The sequence below is a fragment of the Colletotrichum spaethianum genome (genome assembly GCF_022836535.1).
Source record: "Colletotrichum spaethianum MAFF 239500 DNA, contig66, whole genome shotgun sequence".
Taxonomy (NCBI): Eukaryota; Fungi; Ascomycota; class Sordariomycetes; order Glomerellales; family Glomerellaceae; genus Colletotrichum; species Colletotrichum spaethianum.
Window position 1 is genome coordinate 37,313 of NW_026054836.1, and position 24,006 is coordinate 61,318.

Here is a 24,006-nt window from a genome sequence, read left to right on the forward strand (position 1 = left end):
GGTGAGTCTTAACGGGGGGATTCTTGTAGAGATGGTCGGGCGAGGCGCACTAGTGTCTTTTCAAGGGATATTCTGAGGGTGTCGTGGTTCTGTGGATAATCACAGTGCTTGCCACCCCTTTTGTTTGCTTTTCGGGCGCGGACACGCCACAAGAGACCATGAGCCAGAGAAAAGCAGGCACGCACGCCCTCCCGCCCCTTTGGAGCCTCCCCGAGCCCTTACCATCTGCTCCAAGATGGACCTATTGAGCTAACGTATGCATCTCTACGGGTTTCTGGTTAGGATCAGAGTCGTCTAGCAAAACGTTACGCTCAGTCGCCGGTTAGCGAGGTACTGCTGGTAAAAGAAACCACCTCTTCTGCCACGTCACCCAGGAGGGAGGGCAGCTCACTAGCCTGGATCTATCATAACGCAGACCAGGCGTCCGTATACCCTGCGACGCACGCTGAATCACATCATCGACGGTCTTTGTACACATCCCTACCATAGTGCGTGGAGAGGTACCTATCATACTTCGGGGAGAGGTACTTCTCAGGGGCCGGCAATGGCCCGCCGGCTTGGCCAGTAACCACGGCGAGTAGACACTTCGATGGGGATGTGTCTGGTTCGCAAATCGAGTTTCTGGGCCGCCTTCTGGATCATGATTCACCCTACAGTAGTGGGTTACAGCGGGCAGGTCACTGGGGCAACACCCGCCATAAGGAGTAGCTAGCTCCATGACCGTTGCCTTGCTGGTCCACCCCCAGAAGACTTGGATAAAGTTCGAACGGTGAGTTTTGGTTATTTCTTTTTCGTACCTTCATCATCATGCTCGGGTTAGGGCAGGTCACCTTGACGACGCACATCCCTTTCCAACAGTGGCCCCGATTCTGTGTGCTCATCCTCACAGGTTCCCAGCTCGAAGGCTGCTGCATGTTATTTGGCCTGTCCACTAGTATTCCAAAGTCAACTGAAGAATGGACCCCGTCGAGTCCGTCATGTGGAATGAGTGGGCGGTATAACACTCTACGCAGACGTGCTTCTATAGTTCGGGCGGTTGATGAATATCCCACCATGGGGACTGGTTTGGGTAGCCGCGTTTCCTCACAAGTCGGTGTCATGGGCGCCAGTAGTCTCGTCATCGGTCTCGTTCTCGACGAAAGCCAAGATCGGTTGCAACGAGGACCTTCTGCTTTTACAGCTCTCCGCCAACATTGATGATGCGACGGCTAGCATTGGTGTCTGACCCGGAATGCCACCAGCAGTGGCTTCTTAGGTAGGACCTGATGTCGAGCGCTTGCACAGACGTGGTAGCCATGGCCAGCCCATCCCTCTTCCTCCGGCTGGCGTGTATCACGTCCAGAATGCTCGTCGTTGTCATCCACTGAGCTACGCTGCCAACGCCCTCCTCCCTCTCACCGCCGTGTGGATCTGAGCTCAGGCTCTGACGTCTTGGGATACTTGTCTTGTTGTTTCTCACGTCGCGCAGTCAGGCGACAAGACAACAGGATATTGATCGATTCATACTGACGTGGCTCGTCGTTCGCGTTCTTTCGAGTTGAGAATCAACTCACAAGTGATCTGGTCCAATCGAGTTCCACAGGGAGCCGGATGCGCGACGCAGCAACGGCAGGATGGACGCGACAGGTTCTTGGGCACGCGCAAACGCCACTTTGGGGGGAGTGGTTTCTTGGTCTTCCATCAGTGCTTAGGTTCTCAGCGTGTCATGTATGTGCCAAGACCTAGACAGGACTGGAAAATGCTAAAGTCTGCCCTCGACCTCGATGTCACGTTTGTCGTACCCTCGGCGGCCGACAATCGACGATTGGCGATAGCAAGACGAGTCTTTCGCGCCCACAGTCCGGCTCGCACGAAGCGGTAAAACGCCAATCGGAAAGGCCGAGGTCAGCTCCTGGGCGCTTGCTCTACCAACCTCGAGTCCGGATGGAAATTACTATTGTATTCGATGTGAAATTGGAGTGGATGGACGCGGGAAGTTTGGTGAAACTTCTCGGGTTACATAAGCAGAGACTGACATGTAAATTTCGTACCAAGGCTACAACCGTCCTTAGGCCTATCTCCTTGGACAATATCGTCGCCCGCAATAGAACGAAAACAGCATGCCAAGACCCCTGCTCATTACGCAAAGCCACAAATGATGCGATACAGGGCAAATGAGAAGTTGTGGATATCCCTGAAATATTGCGACTCGAGCACACCGACTTTGTTAGTCATTTCAAATCGCCATATTCCGTATTCCCGTCGAATCTCAAATCCGCCAACCGTTCATTACCTCGCTTCGCATTGGTTCGATACCGAAGAGTCCGAGCTGAGGGCCAAGACACCACTCACACTGTCTCGAAAAACTAAGGAGGCCCTCGTGTGCGTCCCTTTCAGCCCAGGCGTTAGCGCCTCTCTGTTCCCAGCCAGCAGAAAATCAAGACTAGTTGCCATGGACAGACAATCCATCACGTCTGAGGACCCCGGCTGAACCCGCCGCCATGTTGGCTCAGGTCGATCGCGTACTACAGTAACTCAATCTCCGCAAAGAACTAGCAAATGTCGTGACAGCACTTTCAAAAAATACATTACAAATAAGACAGAAGGATGAGCCAAGACACGCACACACCCTGTCTGCTCGAGGTACCCCGGACCTGTCAATGACGCTGACGCAGGACCCCACGTGCCAAACACTGGCTAACGGTCCACTCGTTTTTCGCAAAATGGGTGGCTCTTGTAAGTTGCCATCCGAACCCTCCACTACTGCAAAGCACTCCAGCAGCTAATTAGCTGAGTTGCAGTCGAAAACGCTCAACTGAAAACCTTGCTGTGGTTATGGTCGGGGTAGGCGAGCACAGTCCCGACTTAGAGTGAAAGGGGGACGGCCAACAGGGCTGACCAGACGGTTGCAGTTGACACGCTGCACCAAGGCCTGGGAGGTCACACACGATTGCCGGCGAAGGTTTATCGATATACGATACGGAGATACCACCATACAGTCAATCTGTCTTACGGGACTTTGGGACTGACGCGCTGAACTACCGTGAGGAAACCTTCCGAACATAAGGTCACACACCCTTGGTCGAGAGGTCGTTGGGAACGTGGTTCACCGAAGCTGCCCGAGCCTGACCGAGCCTGACCATGGTGAAAGATCTGTATGAGATGCCTCAATGTTGAGTCGCCGTCGGAGCGGCAATTTCTTTTTTCCCGGTAAGGTTACATCAATCCATATCTTCCAGGTTTATGGGAGTTTCTGCTTCTGGAGAGGAAACGAGGAAACTTCAGATTGGCCTCGCAGCGCCCGGAGTGCGATCGAATCATCTTGTAGAAGTGGTGAGGGCGCTGGAACAGCCACACCGCGAGGGCTGCCTACAGGAAATCCCTTCGGCTCGTGCGTTTGAACCATATATCGCGTCTGAGTATTAGTTGACTGGTCACCTATTTGGACGCAGCGCATTTGTTGACGGCTCTCCCAGATGAAGGCGAAGGTTTTTCGGTACCGGGGCACCTCGCTGCAGAGGCTCGAGCCTTTTGGAATCATAGGCCTGGCCCATGGGTTTAATCTCGTTTCTGAGATCTTTGAGGCCTACTTGCGTAATTGTCATCAGCTCCAGGGTAGGGGCGTCGGGCTGAGAAGCACGCTGGACCATGACCGGCCTCTTGAGGCTCTCGCTCACTGTCTCGCATTTCGCTTGTGTTTACCTGATCGGCCGAGTGATGGGGCGCAAAGACAAGGGTAAGTGCGGTGTTATCCCGGTAGGCAGTTCAACTCGCGCCAGTTCAACTCGCGCCAGTTCAACTCGCGTTAGCCTGACCCGCCCCCCCGATGAGACGGGAAGATATATCCGTAGCCGGCCTGTGCCCAATATTTCGCCATCGAGCGAACATCCTGTGCACATTCGCTTGTTAACGGGCTTCCAAATAGACAAACGCCCGTGCTGGCCTTAACTTTTCTCTCCCTCTCAAAAACCCAGGGGCCCCTGGCGTGGATGAAGCAGGCGGAGATGGTTCCGTCTTCTTAAGCCGGAGACACAGTGAATCGATCGTCCTTGTTCATCTGCTGGCAGGCCCCTCCGGTTGTCAATAGGCACATCGCTCCTTTGAACAACGGCAGTGTCACATCAGATGGAGATGCTCCTCCATCATAACCATAACCCAAGCATCTGCCCGTGGTTACGGTAGTCAGGAGTCTTGGACCGGAAACCCTGTGCGAAACGTGATCTAAGGGCCTCTTGCTTTTGATAGGGGTTTTCCACAATGCTTTTGACTACGTGCAACTCGTTTCAACATTCCAGTAAAGCGTTCAAGTACCCATCCCGACCACTTCCTACGCCCGAAATTACCATGTCCTTGACGGTTGCCTCCAAGGTTCCGATACCATGAACTGGAAGCTTCCCTTTCTGAATCCAAGCAATGTAAAGAACCACAGTTGCGGCAAGCGGGCCAAGAAACCATCATCTCTGCAAGCGAAAAAAAAAAAAAAAAAAGAAGTGTGAGCTCGTGGCCGCCAAAGGGGACTTGGCGCTCCCTTACCGTTAGAAACCCCCGGGAGTCGCCTCCTCCGGGAGACTTCCACCCACGAAATCACTCGCACCAGATGCAACGCTAGCTGAGAAGGCTTCGTTAAGCATGCTTGCAATGTCCAGTTCAGTTGCTTTGCAGATAATGCATGTCAAGAGATGTCGTTCTATGTTGGACTTGTCGTTCTTTCTCGACTTGATCTGCTTCTTGCAAGGCATGGGAACGTATACAGCAGGAGCAGTACCGTGTACTTCGCGGATGTGCCTCTTGAGACCGTCTTTTCTTGCAAACGGTTTGCTGTTGCAGCCGGGCTCCTTGCAAACGTATTTGTTACCTGAGGATCTTTTGGGAGACATCGTCGCGGTGTATGTGTGGCAGATCAAATCGAACGATAAGCTTTCAGGGGTCAGGAGAAGTGCAAGTCAATATCTAGACTCGAGAAACACACACAGAAGAAGGGTTGCCCAAGAACTTCGTCGCTCGGGGTCCCCCATTATATACTTGTTGCCAACCGAGCACCACAAGACGAAGAGTAGCAAGAGGGGGAGGAGGAATAGGCAGTAGAGAGGAGGGGAAAGTGGCCAACAATCGCGGCTCTGCAGAAGCCATCGTGATTGCCATACCCTGCCGGTCATTCTCTTTCCCCGAGAGGTACAGTACTTTTAGATAGGCACAAGAAGCCATCCAGCGTGAAAACTCGTCTCTTTCTTGGCCAGAAACTCCGGTCAGTCGGAACTAAAGACTCTATTTCAAATTGCCCTGGTTCAGTCGGCGACGAAGGACCGTCTTGCTTGTTACTGATGGAACCCCTCTCTAGGTCGGCATGCACCAACCCTTTGTGATTTTGCTTCAGAGTATGGTCCAGAATGGAAGACTCGCTGTCGCGTACAGTGATGAGGCGAGTCCCACAGGGCTAACGAACAGATTCCGAAGGGAACTCAATCGCCAACGAGACCGAACAGGGTCATAAAGATTTGCCGCCTCAGAGGTCTGAGCTCGACCCAGTCCCTATCTTGAGCCTAAGTAGCAACGCAGCGCAGATTGTTCTTCATGTTTACAATATTTTTAAACTACGAATCTATTTATCGTGAATGCGTAGTCACAACAGTGATGCAAGTCAATATCCAAGCCAGTCCGAAGGCAATGTACACGGTAAGGCTTCACTCCCCACCTTGCGAAGAGTACCACCTCTGTTGATGGCCGTCCTCAACGCGTCTAATTTGAAGAGTTAAAGAGAATGATTTGAGAGAAACTGGGCATGACTACACGTATTCCTCATGTGTTAACCTGTGCGAAACCATACTGCTTTCCCACTGTAGTCAAGTACCGCCCAGTTATTCGACCCTTTAGTGCAAATGGGTCAAGATCGTTATACACCACTGCACAAGGACCCCTTCCGGATTCAGCCTCTTTTCTTTAACTATACGCCGCTTCTTCAGTCGCCCCCAATCCTAGACCAAATGCACGCTGCTTTAGGTCATGTGCCATACGATGCGTCAGTATAGGGGTGCATGTCATGGTGAAGTGTCGACCGCACTATTGCACACTTACCGAGTCGGACCTGGCGGTCTCCAGCCCGCACATCATTTTGTCTTTCAACTCTTAGTATGTTGATCACGCGAACCATTTCGACCATTGTTGGCTTTTCCCACCTAAAATGGCGCACAGCTATGCCGATCTCCTCTCCTCGCTCCAAGGCTGTGACGGTGCCAATGACCAGGCCATTTCAACTCTCATGGTAGCGGTTCGCTTACACGAGGACTTTCTCTTGGTATTTTGATGATGACCTCTAGGTTGTGGACAGCGAGCGACATCAGAACAACGCCAGACTTCATTGAGTTGACAGCACCACTTCTTGTCGCAGCAGTGGAGTGCGTTGTAAGCAAGTTAGTGCTCAATCTCCCCTTCGACATTTACCAAGAAGAATGGCACGCAGTTCCGGGGGCCGGGGGTATCACGCTTGTCGCCCTGCCGTGGCTCGACCACTGACAGTTAAGGCGGCGAATACCCGCTCAGAGCGTCGGCATCGATATTCCGGCATTGCCAAAGGTGATACCTGGAGATTTTGTCAAATGTCGCCCGCGTAAGCAGAACTAGACCGGATACCATTCCGTCCCCTTCTTCCTCCTTCTTTCACGCATTCGTTTGGCTAAGAAACTAGCAGGGTATGGCCATCCCCTCCCGGTTGATCACTTTGTAGCCAACGTCTCTAGTGAGAGTTGCGCCACTTCAACTGGCCCTGCATGCTAGTTTTGGCATCTCTGTTGACCGCTCCAGACCTCGTGCAGCGTTTGTAATGAGGAATGGCGCTAGCATAGGATGCTCCCGGGCAACAGCCTGCAAGTTGCTCCCTATCAGAGGACTGCAGGAACTGCAGCTAAAGCAGATAACACGGAGACGATTGGCAGGGTAGCTTGCTTCTTTTCTTTTTCCTTGGCTGAGCGCCGTTGCATACCTTCGTCCACCTGCTCCCCCAGCTCCTTGTGCTAATCTTCTCTCTTTACGTTTGTTGAAAGGTAAATCACCAGCCTCGCCCATTCCCACCTTGTCGTCCTCATTGGAGCCAGGTGGCCACTGCCGTGGGGTCGAACGCAAACTTGCTCAATGTTTCTGTTGTTAATGCTTGGGCTTGCGGCTGATGTACGATGCAAGATAGGGATATGCTTCCCTGTACGGGACTGCTGCTACCACGTGCCGCCGGCCCACTCGCTGGGCATGGGTGCAACGCTGTGTATGGAGAGTATTTCTGCAACATCCACTGGACCAGATGCCGCGTTTTAGCGGACTTTGTGCTCTTTGTACGGTGATCCGTCTCCGGCATCGCCTTGGTGCAGCGGCCAGAGGACGTCGGTTATGGGCACTTGAACTTGTTAGTAACTGCTTCCCGGCCACTGTTTACGCCCATGTGGCTCAGCGTCTAGGGAAACACGCACATGGACGCCTATGTGATTACTCATACTGGTACAGCGTGCACGCCGACAAGTTTGCAACGGCGGTCGCAATACCTACTCTTCAACGAGACGAGGCCGGTTGGTAAGAAATTACAGATTAGGCAGGTTTGGATGGGATGATACGATGAGGCTGGACGACGGTAGGGGCGAGGACCCTGGTTCCCGGCCGGGTACATGTTCCTGTCACCCTGGAAGCCAGTGGTTGAGACTCAGTACGGATTGGACGAAAATTGGTGTGGGAGACTTCTTACAGGGATTTCGTGCAGGCGCCAAGGCAAAGCCATGGAGCCCCTTTTCCTCGGGTTGTGGGTGAATGGCTGCACGAACATGGGCTTGCTGAGGCCAGCTAGCCATCTAGCAAGGGGGTCCCTCACTTTCGCCCATGGCATTCATTTTTTTCTTACAGCCGGCTCACACGGCGCGTATAGCTTTGCAGCGGAGGAACACGAAAGCTGGGACTTTCGGATGCGTGAATGCCCTCCTCGAGCCTGCGGTGGCTCAACAAGACCAACGACAAGGACCACCGTTGATTCCCGCGCTTCCAAGACCCAATGACGAGACGACTTTTCCAGTCGAGCCGGGTGGTATTCCTCATGTGGATCGACGCACACACAATCTCAAATATTGCGTGCCGCTGGTAGACATCAAAGTGCAAAAACCTGCGGGCGTCAGAGGATCCTATCCTAGTAATGAGTTGGCGACGCTGATCGTCACCCAGCAGTCCAAGCCAAGTGAGGGCGACAGTGGTTCAACAGTTCCTTGAGGGAAGGGCCGTCTTCCGCTTTCCCTCCCGTCCCGACCCTCTTTCTCTCCTTTCTTTCTTCTTCTCCTCGAATACCTGAGGTCTCGGGAACGATAGATTCGCTCCACACACACAACTGGCTGACTGTCTCCTCGGCTAGCCCAAACCGGTCTCGAGAGTTAGAGGCTCTTCCTCATCGCCAATCAGCAGAGCACCATCTTCTCGGTCGGATTCGATGTGTTCTCATGCCGAGAGCTCATTTCTGCGCAAGAGATTTGTGGATGAGATGCAGGGGGCAGAGAAAAAACACTCTTCTTCGCCCCATCCCTCGAACTCGGGGGCTTTCCCCATCACTCCTTTCATCATATCGTATCCCCTCCTTCCGCCCCGTATGATACCGCTGCTAGTGGTTGTCGACATCATGTGCCGGTAACGGTGCTGTCGAGCTCTCTCTTCACCTGCTCGAATCAAAGAGGTGGCCAGCTTTCGAAGAACAACTTACGCGCGAGTGTCTTTGTCATTTTCCGAGGTCTAAATCTCAAGCCTAACAAGCTTGGAATCCAAGCGACTTCGTGGACAGACGAGCAGGCATCACCATCTCTCTTCTCGGCCGTACTGGAATAGCCACTGTGGCTCGGCCGGCGCCTATACTCGATGACGCTGCCCCAGAGCGCGGGGGAAACCAGAGTCCACAGCAGTCAAGGGAACTTCACAGTTAAGTCGTTAGTCGGTTCTACATACGCCGGTACTCCTTGGATTCGTCAATTGCTGTGTCCCTTTCAAAAAGGCAAATTGCACTAACTGTGTGAAGTGTAGAACGAGTACTCTGGCGCATTTACGAGAAGTTGACGACATTTGGACCGACCGTTCGCAGACCCCAAGTTCGCAAGGAGAACGAGCCAGACTATACAATTGCTTGCAGCTGGTATCAGTCGGTCAAGTTCCTTCGGCTGTTCTCAAAAGATTGGGTCAGGTGGGTGCGCTAGATGATGACTTCGTCCATTGACCCCACCACATGTCAGTTGTCACCCCGCATTCGATGCTACGGGTGGCTACAGATCTTGACAGCAACGGTTCCTTGCAACGTGGAGGGGACACGAAAAGGTTAAACTGACTTCATATCAAGGTCCATGGTCCCACTGACTCACTTCTGCGTCTTTGTGAGCGCGGCAGACATTGAGACTGACCTTCCACAACAGGCCATAGCGTAAGCGATGGCACGCTTGTTGTGCATGATGACACCGACCCCGCTCAGGGGGTTCCTCATCTCGCCACTTTGATTGGAGCTTCACGAAGTCGCTGCTCGCAAGTACTGCAGATGTATCTGCCCGCTTCGCAGGAGCTCGCGGCGCCGTGGCCGGCTGGGCTGGCTGGGCTGGTAACTGGTGAGGTGCTCAGGCTGCAGGCCACACAGGCTCCCCAGTAGATGCAGATAAATAATCAGAAAAGAAAACCTTCCGCAGGGAACATGTGCAAGGATTGTGAGCTAGGGTTTCTTCGAGACCTGTCAAGCTTCAACTCGGCACGGAACAGGCCGTATTGGGGAGGACCGGGCGTTTGAAGAATGGCTCAGCGAGGTGAAGGGCAATGCGACGGGAATAACTTCATTTATTTGCACAGCGGAGAAACTATACACCGATCGAGACCCAACTGAACCGCCATAAGCCAAGTACTCCTGCACCCATACACTCGACATACATTTTTTACTCATCGAAAGTGTCAATCAGGCTGTGACAGAAGGTTAGTACGGAGAGTTGCCCAACGCTTGCGAGGAACGAAGCTCACTAGGTTTCCCGCTGAGTCCAGAAAGCCTCGTCGAAAAACGGCATCGACGTGCAGCCGGCGGGTATGCTATTTGGGGTATCTCCGGTCATTGAGAGGTGGAATTGCTCGAACTCGGCGCCACTGACACCGACCATCTCATGCTGAGTGTCGTACTTGAGAGCATCTTCAGCTGGGGAGATCTGAAGGTGTCCAGCTCCAAGGCTTCTGTGGTCGGAATCAGGACGGGTCTGCAGTTGCAGGGAAACGGGAAGTCCCGGTTCCCTCGTGGCGTCCACGTGTGGAAACTCTGTAGTGTGACAAAGATCGCTCTCCGTTTTGATTCGGAGACTGTTGTAACGCTGGTCGAGGTCGTTGGCACCGAATGGGATGCCGTTCTTGAACGGAGTCCTCTGCTGAGCCTTCTGATAGCTCTTGAGCAACTCGTTTGTGGTGTTTCTGGTGACTGCGTCAGGAGATCTGAGACCTCTTTCGGTATCAAGCTGTCTTTGAATCTCGCTCTGGCATTGACCACAATTCTTGATGTGGCGCCTCATGTTCGACTCGTGTGTTGCGCGTATCCTTCCGCAAAACATGATGGTCGGCGGAGAGTGCTTTTGGGTCATGTGTCGATCGCGATTGGTTTTCGTTGAGAAGGGTTTGGATTCGCAGCCGGGCACCTCACAAGGGAAGCCTGACCTATCCAGGCCCGGAAGCTTCATCGTGATCCAGGATCGTGAACCCACTCTTGAAAGAAAGACGACTATCTCATGATGTATTGGACGCAAAGATGGCGAGTTTGGCCGTTTCCCTGCATTTCGGAGAAGTTGGTGGCTTCCTTTATATCTTTAGGGCTATGAAAGAAGCACCTGTGACGTTAAAAAGAAATACTGAGGAGGAGGAGGAGGATTGATATGCGATGGGAGACTGATGGGGACTGGGACGGAAAGGAAGAGGGGCCCTCGGGCCGACGATAAGCTTGAAAAAGTAACGTGAACGAGGGACCGGGAAGCAGAAATTCGCATGTTCTTGGCTTTGGCAAAATCTGGCTTCATCGCTGAGTTATTGGAGTCGCGAGCAACAGCGATGGGTTTGCAGACGGCGTATGCTACGCGACCCGCGTCAACCCGAGACAAGGAACACATTTTGATGCGAAGTGTTTTTCTCTCCACCAACCCCACCGGTTGTCATAGCCGCAGTCGTTGTCGCAGTCGTTGCCGCAGTCGTTGCCGCCCTGGTTGCCGCACTCGCTGCCGTACTCGTCGCCGTACTCGTCGCCGCTGCCACCCACCCTGCCTTGCTTGGCTCTCTGACGTACATGGTATAGCTTCGGTTACTACCCTTGACTGGTTTCAAATGCTTCTTGCTGGCCTCGAAATCGGCACCTTGCATGGCCTGGCCCGGTCTGGCACTATAACGGTTTCTCACTTTGGGCCTTGGGCCCGATCCGCTCCATCTTTCGACAAGTGAGGAAGAGAGATGCAGCGTAAGTTGGTTCTTCTATTACGCTAACCCTTGGGGATCCGAGTGTTCTTTGATGTCTTGATCGTTGGTGAGGACGAGGATGGCGATTAGAAAAACCGAGCAACTATGCCACCTTCAAAGTCAAGGGAGCAGGCTGTTCGTGGAAACCTCCAGTCATCGTGATATGGTTCACCCGTTGGATACCAAGGGACTCGACTTGAAGTCTGACGGGCTCGTCTGTGTTCTTTCATCTTTCCTTTTTTACTCTTTCTTCCGTCTAGGGCAGGTCACTTTCCTCACATCCCCCCCTTTTCCACGTCCCCCTTTCCTCATACCTCTTTCCAGCAGCGGCCAAGATCACGCACCTTCATCTCGCCAAGGCCTTGATCGAAAACTGCTGTGTGTCATTTGACCACCCTCACTAGTGATCTAGAACCAACTGAGGGACGGACATCACAGATCCCGCGGTGTGAACAGGCGAAGCAGCACTCCGCAAAGACGTAAACTTGACGCGGAAGCACACGTGTCAGCGTCCATGTACCCTCAGAAGACCGTCTGGAGAAAAAAACGTCATGATTTTATGTCCTCATCGTAGTCATTACAGGGTTATCTCCCAAGTAAAGTAGCAAGAGCAGAGAATGTCATATTGATACACCGGATCCATCGCATGCCAAACCTCATCATACCTTTCCTTCATTAATTTGCACCACTCTAATGCCCTAATATTCCCAAGTTCGCTTGAAGAACCAGTTCCCGTAATGTCACTACCCGCTGTTGTATGTATACGCTCTTCGCAATATCGTCAATATGCCGTCTCGGTGGAGGTGCTAGTTCGAGTCGCCGCTGCAGCTACGAGATGAGGAAGAGCATCCGTTGACCGTCAATTGAATGATTCCATAGTTATGGCCGTTAAAGAGCATCCATCTGTTTTGACTGGCCGGGGAGGCCTCGCCTTCTCGGATATCGGGCTCAGGAGTACCATTGGAGTCAGAGCCGCCATCGTTCTCGATGGACGGAATGACAGCCGGCGCCGCTAGGCTCCCAGGCTCGCAGTAGCCGCAGTTTTCTCGGTGCTTTCGCCTATAGTGGTTGGTTTTGATGGTGTATTCTCCGCATAGCATCTGTTCTGGAGCTTTTCTGTGGACATCGATAATGTGGCCGCGGACATCGACGTCTGATTCGGATTGCCAACGACAGTGGCTGGCCGGGCACTTCTTGAGGATCGGTGCTCTCGCAGACATTGTGTTTGCTCAGGTAGTCGATAGCTTTGTGCAAGGCGATTGGGAGGAGGGTCGGTGTGTGATGAGACAGGATAGATGGCGAGCGTTGCTGAATGGTCCCCTTTGTGAGGATCCAGTGGAGGGGCGGACGGTTTTATATGTTGCCTTGCGCGTTGAGGATGCGATGGGAGTCATCGGACAGCCCTGCCAATGTAAAGATTTAAGCTCATATTAGAAACGTTTGTACAAGGCCCTTTGATAGCATATTCTCCGTCCCGGAGCCGAAGCCGAAAGTCTTCTTCACCACACCACTGCCCGTCCCAGCTTGGCTCCCCTCCCTTCACTCCTCTGCCTGCCCTCAACTCCCCCCCCCCAACCCGCCAGACTCCGCTGATTTGTTAGCTGCAGATCCAGTACAGTCGACCCCTGCAATGAATGTCCTATTTACAGCTGACAGAATTAAGGAAAGATTAAATTGCGACACCTCTCAGCCCTGTTATGAATCGCGCGGTGACGAGGGCAAGCTCAGGATTCTTTTTGCTTCCAAGGCACTTCCAGGCATCATCTTCCATCCCGGTCGTCCTTCAATCTGTCCGAATCCCCACTTGCTAGGGGTGAACCGGGTACAGTACAACAGGTAGCCGTGTGCACCACACCTCAACGTGAAAGAAAGCAGTGCGTGCACAGGTCGGGCGACTCTAATCTTTGGTGAGGAGGGGGGCGCACTCGAGACGCGACTACTGACCGCACTTTCGGACGCGCCAGCGTGTGGGGCTCACGCAAAGAGGCAATCTCGGGCCGGAAGAACAGAAATTGTTTTACTCCTTCATCGGGGACAGCTACCAGTGTCACATTTGTGCCAAGACCTGCGCAGTGCTGAAGAGTGCGAGCCTGTTCTCTGCCTGGCCATCCATCTCGCCTCACATTACCAGGTCTGTCGGCAAGGGTGAGGGCAGAGGTTGGAGTCTTCGGTGTTCCGAATCCAATCAAGTGGCAGGAAGGTGAGGAAATAGTGTGCCGGTGCGCCGGCGGCCGCTCGCTCCTTTCTATCGTCTCAACCAATACTTTTTTTCGAATTGTTTTCATCACAAAAATTGCAGTTATATGTATATTAGGCGGTGAAGTGTTGTATGGGCGACACGTTTTTCCCCTACCCAACGGAGTGGTAAGCTCAGTAAACTGGGATCGGGATCTACTACCCAGGGCCTCCTTCATTAGCCAGGGCAAGCATCTCAGTGGAGACGGGACTGGCCCCCGGTGGCCTGGCAGCCTGGATCGTCGCTCAGCAGAGACAAGCCTGCTTATTTTGCATAGTTCCATTCCTCTTTGGACACCCCCGACTCTCCGAGAACACTCTTGGCAACTTATGAAAGGGAGAAAAAATGGATGCTAAGGGCCCCGCTTGGTTTATACACTTTGATAGATGGTACGATGCACGGATTGGAAAAAGCAATGAGTACGAGCTGACAGCCAGTGTACCGTCTCTAAGGGCATACGAGGCCTGAGAACCGAATTTTTTTTAAACATGTATTCTTTTAATGCGATTTCCGTTTTCCCGTTGATCACCCTCCAACATGAACGCTCCTCCCATACCTTCTTCTTCCCTTCCTTTTCGTTCCTCGCTCCTGATCTCTACCTCTCCCGACCACACTTCACCCCGCTCGCTCGACCTACCCTACTCGGCACTCCCCTGCTTATTACTCAGCACACATCTGCTGCCCCTCCTCTCGTGCGCTTCCTTCGACCTTGTCGCTCACAACCCTCCTACCCATCCTGAGGTCCACCCGCTCTCTGTGTACTATCACACCCTGTTCCTTATCGCACTCGTGTCTCCTTTGTCGCTTCCCTCTGGTAGACATATGAACCCGGAACCGCCTCTGAAGTTTGCCAATCGTGATAGGTAACGGCACTGTCTTCTTGACCATTGTATGTGATTGCAAGTACCCCAGACTACCCTCAGTGCATAGCGCCAACCCACAGAGCCTGCAGTTATCCTCTGCAACTCTACTCTCTCGGTCGGCCAAAGTCTTTAAACCAGACTCGACTACAACGTCTCTGTTATTGTAATGCCAGGGTACTGACACCATCGCCTCGTAAGCTCAGGTGTCCCAAGAACCGTTTTACACGAGGGGCTCTGCACACGTTTTGACAGCAAAGGTAGTACGGCGGGCCGAATCGATGGATAACACTTTACAGAAACAGGTTTAGATTCTCAATGTATGTCTCAGTTACAGAATCGAGGCTGCCGTCGTCAACGTCTTAAACTTGGTGACAGTCTCCAGCTTGTGTGTGATAACAATTGGCCCTGATGCATTGACAACGGTGTAGCTGAGGCTTCTCCATCGGATCGTTACCCCCACTTCTTTACGTGCCACTGGTATCGATCTTGATGCGCCCTATCCCTGAGGCAGAGGAAACTCGTGTCAGTTGAAGTGCAGTAAACGGCTAACTCTATTTGAACCTCTTTCTGTGTCTTACGCCCCCTTGTCATTAGCGTCTGCATCACTGACGTTAGGCACAGACGTTGGGCTTGTATGGCCTTTGTGCCATCACCTCTCCCACTTGGTCTGTCTCGTCCCAAGCAGCCGTGCTCCATTATGCAACTGATTGCTATTCTGACAGTATTTCGCTAGGTCATTGGCTTAATGCCCCACGAGTAATGGCTCGGAAAAAGAAGACGTCGACACCTGATCCAATAGTCTTGGTCCGGAAGGTCATTGAGCGATTAATCATGTGCACAACTCGCTAAATGATCGCTCCTTGACCCTGGATCCCAGTAGCTAATTCGTAAGCGTGGAACAGTGACCAGTCACATTTAGGGTAACGCAAGGAGATAGGGCCTGAAGCTGGCTTCATACAAGTGACGGTTCGGCCCGAGCCGTTTCCAAGGGCGATATCCCTTTGAGAGTCTATGGGCTATTCGTCGTATCACTGATATCGCCTTCCCTCTTTCACAGGAGCATCCTCCAATAAGCCCTGAGGCTTCCTGTACGTCACAGATGTTGGATGCCTTCACTCATTGTTTGTAATGACCTATACTGAATCATTAAACAATACAAACCTGCTATGCTCTCTGAAACTCGAGTTGGATTGAACAAGCGAATATACAGTCCTTCGTTTCTCCCAGAAGCAGACCCGGCCAGCCTGTCCCTTGCTTTTGACAAGCAGGTTATGTTAGAACTTCAGCATTGAACCTGAGTCAAAAATACCTGAAGTTGTCAAGAAGCGAACGATGGATGCTATGGATGTGCGGTGTCACCGGGATCCAGAGCCGATAAAGGTCCGTCCGCTAGATTTCGGCATTTGCCCCACTCCGGCCGACCGGAGCGCCCAACCATATTTGTCACATCGACCCTCGCTACCCCTTTTGGGCGGCTGCCCTGGGCTGTTGCCACTATCCCATCGACTGCCACTTGACCCCATTTCTACCAAAAGGGTAAAGACCCAGTATGTCCCCACTTTTACTCCGCACTTTAACCGGTGCATGACGAAACACCATTTCCCCCTATGTTTTTATACCTACTATCCCTACCAAAACAATCATTTCAATTGATGCCGTAATGTCTTCTAGTGATTCTAATGCTTCTGATGCTTCCGGCGCGTCCGGTAGCTCCGTACGGAGCTGTATAGTCGTTTCGATTCAACCGGAAGATCTGGCCACCGCCTGTACTACGGACTGTACGCCGGAGCGATGCGATAACAGCACAGTCCGGCCCCACGAGCCTCTGGCCGAGCCTGGGCCTCCGGGCTTCTTTATACCCTTCGATGTGCCGACCCGGGCCCGGCGGCCCATATCCAGGAAACCAGGGATTCCTTCTATACAGCCGGCTCCGACCTGACTGTTGACGAGGCTATGGTCCGATTTACGGGCCGGTCCCGGGAAACAACGAAGATCCCGACGAAGCCGATCCCGACCGGCTTTAAGATATGGATTCTTGCCCAATCGGGCTACTGTCCCCGGTGGCTCTGGCACGTACATAAGAAGGGCCCGTATGGACTAGTCCCACAGGCCCGGCCCGGCCCGGCCGGGCTAGTGATACCGGAAATTCAGCCCTTTTAACGCCAACGCAACGGGTAGTTACTACACTTATTGCCCTACTTCCGGCCGCAATATACCACGTCTTTCTAGATAACCTCTTTTCTTTCGTCCGGCTCTTTCAGGCCCTCCGGAAGTTACAGGTCGGAGCTTCTGGTACTTGCCGGAAAGACAGCGGGATAGATACAGCACTAGTTGCCGAGAAGGAGGCCGAGGGCCGGGGGGTCCCATGGGGGAAGATCCATTGCGTCCCTACTTCTGATGGGGAGGCATGGTATCATAAACACGTTGAAAGAACCCGGGTTGTGAATGCCGGTGCCAGCGAATTGCGACAGAACCCCAGGGCCTACAGTAGACCCTGCAGCCATCATCTCGGGACACTGGTGTCTATGCAATTCGACGCTCCAGGAGTCTGATTATGCGGTCAAGTTGGAGGCTCGTATGTGAAGTTGCTGTCGCTTGGGTCAGTCGTCTTTGGACGGCCGGCGGGATGATTGACGATGACAAGTTAGGCAGGCTGTGTCCTCATGAAAGGAAACAATCAGGCTGAGCGGCAGCTGGCGGGCCAATAGGGCTCCCATGACGCACCCATGTGAGGGGGTCGGCGTTGCAGACTATCCATGTGGAAGTACTGCTGTTCCCTAATCACCAACATTTATCGGAACCTAGTGGGCACCCCACCACCAGGCACCTTCGTAAACCGCTCATCCACCGTACTTCATCGCCTTCATGGGACCTTTTCTGCGTTCTCGCCGCATACGTTTACGGCAATTTCGCTTTTGACAGCGTCGACACTTCGTATTGTAAGCCTTACTGTCGCTCACTAGCACGGACCTAGGACATCACAATGGAGACCGGGCTGCGGACCTACGAACGATACACCGTCGCGGTGGTATGTGCCATCGAGTTCGAGATGAGCGCCGTCCGATACATGCTCGACCGAGAGCACCCCAGCCTGCCGGCCAAGGAAGGTGATTCGAACATCTACGTCCTAGGCGAGTTGAGCGGACACGATGTGGTGCTTGCGTGCCTCCCCGGAAGCCAAGGGAAAGGCGCCGCCACGACCGTCGCGACGAACATGGCCCGCACCTTTCCTTCCATCAAGTGGCGGTTTTTCGTCGGTATCAGCGGAGGAGTCCCCAGCAACAGGCACGACATCCGTCTAGGCGACGTAGTCGTGAGCATACCCGAGGGGCAACACGGCGGCGTCGTCCAATACGACCTGGGGCAGGAAACAGACGACGGTTTTGTACTCAAGGGGTTCCTCACGCCGCCACCGTCTCTCTTAAGGGCAGCCGCTATAAAGATGCGGTTGGACCACTTGGCCAGCGAAAACAAGATCAAGGACTTCTTGTCAGCAATACTGCGAAAAGGGCGTGGCCTTTCTATTTATCGACAGCCATCCAGTAGCCTCAATGTGCTGTTTAAGTCAGGGTTTACCCACAAGCCTAAAAACGCCACATGCAAGAAATGCAACAAACAAAAACGCGTCCACAGGATACCTCACAAATTTGAGGGCCCTGAGATACACTACAGGCTAATTACTTCTGGTAATTACGTTGTAAAGAGTACTATAAAGAGAAACGAAATTATTTATAACATTAGCGACATACTCTACTTTGAGATAAAAGCTGTCAGACTAATGACGGAGTTCTCCTACATTGTCATTCATGGCATCTCAGACTATGCTAACTCTCACAAGAACAATGACTAGTAGCGCTACATAGCCGCAACCACAGCTACATGCACAAAGGAATTACTTACTTATATAGATCCTGTAGTAGCCCATGTCAGGTCTACTGAGTCAGCGCTGAATGGCGGCAATAGGCCGGCCTCCGGCCATAGTTTCCACGGCATAGGCATCCAAAATACCAGAAGCTTCTCCGTCAGAAAGAATCTGAATATTAGGGGATATCCCGGGACCAGATGATAGGGTAGGGGGTAGGCCAAAGAGTCCTACTGTCTATCATCTAATAAAGTGGGAAGCTGGAAAATGTATCCGATGTTGAGAAGACTGTGTATCTATTGCTCTATCATTCTCATAGTACCTACACAACAGGCTTGTCCAACATTATTCATCATCCCTTGGACGTTATTGCAAAGCGTTGTTGCAAAAAGCATACCACAGAACGACCATCCACCAACTCAGTCTTCCTTCCAAAGTGCACGTTCTCCCACCATCACACAACGTACATATCGCTCATCGGACATTGCTCTAGCCAGGGTTTTCTTACGGAGCACGGCCGGTGGCCGGCTTGTCGCCGCTCGACGCCGGGTCTGTGGGGATGCCGACCCAGCATGCCCGGCGGGGGCGACTGTCGGATCTCGTCAGGCAGGCAGCCTTTAATGCATGTGGAATCACAGTGCCGATTGTCGTTCTTATGGAAATCGGCATAGTTGGAGATGCTACAGATGACAGTCCAGGAGAACGCTGTCATAGCTGTGTAAGGCAATGGGCTCACAATAGTTAGCAACATCGGTAAGACCACGTGTAGTGTTATCAATTACGTGAGATAAGCTGGGTGCGGGGTCGCAATGGGTTTATGCTCAGAGTCGCACATCCACATTCGGGGGTTATGGCCAGGCACTCCAAGTCAACAGCGGCAGGAACCTTTTCCAGGTAGTACGTTTGTAGAGATACAACCTTCAGGGATTAATTATTATCGCTCAAAAGTATCTATTAGCGCCTGTTTGTTTAACAGCATGGGATTTACACATGGTGGCCAAGCCGTACGGCCATAATACAGGGTTTAGCAGTTCACGCCTACTGTCAGTTGCTGGGTGCAAAACCAACTGCCCAGGGTATGTGTTCCAGTCCGGGGCAGGCGCATGTAAGCAAAATCCTCGCCATTGTCAATCGCTCAGCCTGACCAGACAAGGCCGTTGGTAACAGCGTGGCCCCGGCTTTTGCCATTCTCCATAACTCGAATGCCTGCGCAATGGAGCACAAAGATAAAAGGCCGCGGCCTGACCAAGTCTCCGACCTCGATGAAAAGCCCGGAAAGCGACAGGCCACACCAAACGCAGTGTATCGAAATGACAGTAGCTGGGTACACCACATCCTGAAGCAGCCTGATGTTGGGTTGAGTTTTGATGGTAACGGTATTCAAAACTCGGGCGGTATCAACGTTGGCGGGGACGTAAATATCGGTTAGTGGTTACAATATATTGACCACATCTAATAGTCAACTAACAAGTCGGCCAGGCGTCCAGAACCGCTCCGATCAAGATACCAAGTTCCTCGCCGACCTGCGATCCACCGACCCCCACGACGATAAGACGCGTATCGAGCGCACCAAGGGCTGCCTGCTGCGCGACTCGTACCGCTGGATCCTCGACCACGACGACTTCCGCCGATGGCGCGACGACGACGACCAAAGCCGACTGCTCTGGATCAAGGGTGATCCCGGCAAGGGCAAGACGATGCTGCTTTGCGGCATCATCGACGAGCTGGAGAAGACGCCTGCAGACACACGCACCCTGTGCTACTTCTTCTGTCAAGCGACCGACTCGCGCCTGAACAACGCGACGGCCGTGCTTCGCAGCCTCATCTACCAGCTGCTTGACCAAAATCCCTCCATTATTGGACGCGCACGAAAGAAGTACGACCACGCGGGCAAGAAGCTGTTTCAAGACGTTAACAGCTGGGACGCCCTATCCAAAATGCTCTTTAGCATCTTAGAAGAGTCAAGCCTGCAAAACACCTACCTAGTGATCGATGCGCTTGACGAATGTGAGACGGACCTCAGCCAGCTTCTACGCCTGATCAACCAAGTATCGTCGTTATCCCATGCGAAGCTGATCGTATCCAGCCGCAACAGACACGATATCGAGGATAAGTTACGGCCTACCGAGACCCAGACGCGACTCGTCCTAGAACTGAAGGAAAACGCGCAGCATGTATCCTGGGCTGTTGATACGTACATCTCTCAGTGTATTTCAGAGCTGATGCAACTACAAGGAGACAAAACACTCCAAGATCAACTCCGGCAGAAAATGCAGGTCAAGGCTGAGGGGACTTTCCTTTGGGTAGCCCTGGTCGTTCAAGAGCTTCGTGAGGCGGAGGCCTGGGATGTTCTAGAGATTATAGACGACATCCCGGCTGGGCTAAACGAGCTATACAAACGGATGATGCGCCAGATCCAACGGCTACAGCGGAAAGATCCCGAGTTCTGCCGCAACATTCTTTCGACTATCACTACTGCCTATCGTCCACTTCACCTAGATGAGCTGCGGGCCCTTGCCGACTTGCCGCCAAACATATCGAACATACAGCAGCACGTCATCAAAATTGTGGCTTTGTGCGGGTCATTCCTCACAATACGAGACAGTGTTGTTTACCTTGTTCATCAGTCAGCTAAGGACTTCTTGACGCTAGACAGGCAGCTTTTTCCATCTGGCTTGGCAGTAGGGCACAATACCATCGCCTTAAAATCGATCCAGGTCATGTCGAGAACACTTCGACGCGACGTGTACAGCCTTCGCGCGCCCGGGTTCCCCATCGACCAGGTGAAGCCGCCCAAACCCGATCCACTAGCGCCGGCCCGGTATTCGTGTGTCTACTGGGTCAACCACCTGGCGGACGGGAATCCCGCCGGACAGGGACAGCGCGGCCAAGGACTCCGGAACGGCGATTCGGTTTATGCATTTCTAGAAAAGCACTACCTTCACTGGCTAGAGGCGCTCAGCCTTCTCAGGAGCGTATCAGAAGGTATCCTTCAGATGTCGGAATTAGCACATCTAGCTCAGGTCCGTCTCAGTCAATAGGTCTAATAGAAGCTAAATAGAAGTACTGACGCTGTATAGGTATCAATAGAAACACATAAGCTAACGCAGCTAACGCAGCTAGCTCAGCTGGCTAAGGATGGACTCCGGTTTCTTCGGACGCACAAAGCAAGCATAGAGTGCATTCCGCTTCAGACGTATGCTTCAGCACTTGTGTTCAGTCCAAGGCGTAGCATTATAAGGGAGCTGTTTCGTCGGGAGGAGCCTGGCTGGATGGTCACAAAGCCTATTATGGAAGATGAGTGGGATGCTTGCCTGCAGACGCTGGAGGGCCATGGCGGCTCCGTCAGGTCGGTGGCCTTCTCAGGTGATGGCACGCAGCTAGCGTCGGCGTCGTACGACGAGACCGTCAAGGTTTGGGACGCTGCTACGGGCCAGTGTCTCCGGACGCTAGAGGGCCATAGCCACGGCGTCAGCTCGGTGGCCTTCTCGGGCGACGGCACGCAGCTAGCATCGGCATCAGACGACCGCACTGTCAAGGTCTGGGACGCCGCCACGGGCCAGTGTCTCCGGACGCTCGAGGGCCATGGTAACGCTGTCAGGTCGGTGGCCTTCTCGGGCGACGGCACACAGCTAGCGTCGGCATCGTACAACAAGACCGTCAAGGTCTGGGACGCCGCCACGGGCCAGTGTCTTTGGACGCTTAAGGGCCATAGCCACGACGTCTACTCGGTGGCCTTCTCGGGCGACGGCACGCAGCTAGCGTCGGCATCGTACGACCAGACCGTCAAGGTCTGGGACGCTGCCACGGGCCAGTGTCTCCAGACGCTCGAGGGCCATGGCAACGCCGTCAGGTCAGTGGCCTTCTCGGGCGACGGCACGCAGCTAGCGTCGGCATCGGGCGACTGCACCGTCAAGGTCTGGGACGCCGCCACGGGCCAGTGTCTCTGGACGCTCGAGGGCCATAGCCACGACGTCTACTCGGTGGCCTTCTCGGGCGACGGCACGCAGCTAGCGTCGGCATCGGACGACCGCACCATCAAGGTCTGGGACGCCGCCACAGGCCAGTGTCTCCGGACGCTCGAGGGCCATGGCGACTTCGTTAGCTCGGTGGCCTTCTCGGGCGACGGCACGCAGCTGGCGTCGGCATCGTACGACCAGACCGTCAAGGTCTGGGACGCCGCCACGGGCCAGTGTCTCCGGACGCTCGAGGGCCATAGCCATGACGCCAGCTCGGTGGCCTTCTCGGGCGACGGCACGCAGCTAGCGTCGGCATCAAGTGACCGCACCATCAAGGTCTGGGACGCCGCCACGGGCCAGTGTCTCCGGACGCTCGAGGGCCATGGCGACTTCGTCAGCTCAGTGGCCTTCTCGGGCGACGGCACGCAGCTAGCGTCGGCATCATACGACCACACTGTCAAGGTCTGGGACGCTGCCACGGGCCAGTGTCTTTGGACGCTCGAGGGCCATAGCCACGACGTCTACTCGGTGGCCTTCTCGGGCGACGGCACGCAGCTAGCGTCGGCATCAGACGACCGCACCGTCAAGGTCTGGGACGCCGCCACAGGCCAGTGTCTCCGGACGCTCGAGGGCCATGGCGACTTCGTCAGCTCGGTGGCCTTCTCGGGCGACGGCATGCAGCTAGCGTCGGCATCATACGACCAGACCGTCAAGGTCTGGGACGCCGCCACGGGCCAGTGTCTCCGGACGCTCGAGGGCCATAGCCGCGACGTCAGCTCGGTGGCCTTCTCGGGCGACGGCACGCAGCTAGCGTCGGCATCGGACGACCGCACCGTCAAGGTCTGGGACACCGCCACAGGCCAGTGTCTCCGGACTCTTAATGTTGGTCAACCTCTTTATCAGGTTTCCTTTTCAAACACCGACCCGCATCTCCTCTACACGGAACTAGGTGTTATCAATCTAGAAAGGATATCCCCCACTACTACTACTACAACCACAACAGCATTATTATCGCTGACGAGCGCAATGGAGACGCCTCATTTTTACGGCTATGCAGTGAGTGCGAACGGAGTGTGGATTACACGGAACTCTAGAAACGTGCTGTGGCTGCCGCCAGAGTACCGACCGGCGGAATCAAAGGAAAATGTAGTTGTAGGGTCTGCCGTAGTAGGGTCTACTGTGGCCATTGCTTGTGCTTCAGGCCGTGTTTTGGTTTTTCGATTCTCGGAAGAGGAGCCAACTGTGTAGCAGTATCACCACCCTTTGTTGTTTTTCTTTCCCCGCTTCTTTTTTCCCCTGCTTTAGAAACTTATTATTCTTACCTTACCATAGCGTGCCACGGGAAGGGCGTGGGAGAAGCTGGTTTCTTATAGTTTATTAGCACTGCACAAGCATCTTCTAGACGTTTCGATCCTATCATTTGTATTACCTTCTCTAAGGCTACTTTTTGCTATCTCATAACGTTTATAGCGGTTCTAGAGAATTCTAGCGTGGCCATCTGCCCCGGGGTCTATTAAGGCACTTGCCGTAAAGAAGCAAAGGCGCTGACCAGTACCACTATCGATAAGAAAGCCGTATCCCTTATCTCAGTTGGCAGTTACCAGACACTCGGCAGCCAAGCCACTAGGAACAAATCAATCAATCAAT

At 53.4% G+C, this 24,006-nt stretch overlaps 4 protein-coding genes across 4 annotated transcripts; 1 reads left to right on the top strand and 3 right to left on the bottom strand.

Annotated features, from left to right (window-relative positions):
- Positions 1 to 4,514: 4,514 nt before the first annotated feature.
- On the bottom strand, positions 4,515 to 4,856 carry ColSpa_12560 (uncharacterized protein; the record flags this gene model as incomplete). Its single annotated transcript, XM_049278772.1, has 1 exon — positions 4,515 to 4,856. One exon carries the CDS (start codon positions 4,854 to 4,856, stop codon positions 4,515 to 4,517), a length of 342 nt encoding a protein of 113 aa, XP_049134729.1.
- A 5,121-nt stretch (positions 4,857 to 9,977) lies between these two features.
- Positions 9,978 to 10,550, bottom strand: ColSpa_12561 (uncharacterized protein; the record flags this gene model as incomplete). Its single annotated transcript, XM_049278773.1, has 1 exon — positions 9,978 to 10,550. One exon carries the CDS (start codon positions 10,548 to 10,550, stop codon positions 9,978 to 9,980), a length of 573 nt encoding a protein of 190 aa, XP_049134730.1.
- Positions 10,551 to 12,245: 1,695 nt separating this feature from the next.
- Positions 12,246 to 12,659, bottom strand: ColSpa_12562 (uncharacterized protein; the record flags this gene model as incomplete). Its single annotated transcript, XM_049278774.1, has 1 exon — positions 12,246 to 12,659. One exon carries the CDS (start codon positions 12,657 to 12,659, stop codon positions 12,246 to 12,248), a length of 414 nt encoding a protein of 137 aa, XP_049134731.1.
- Positions 12,660 to 19,613: 6,954 nt separating this feature from the next.
- Positions 19,614 to 23,453, top strand: ColSpa_12563 (vegetative incompatibility protein HET-E-1; the record flags this gene model as incomplete). The annotated part of the gene is made up of 4 exons (XM_049278775.1): positions 19,614 to 19,824; positions 19,880 to 21,423; positions 21,520 to 23,241; positions 23,328 to 23,453. 4 exons carry the CDS (start codon positions 19,614 to 19,616, stop codon positions 23,451 to 23,453), a joined length of 3,603 nt encoding a protein of 1,200 aa, XP_049134732.1.
- Positions 23,454 to 24,006: the final 553 nt, after the last annotated feature.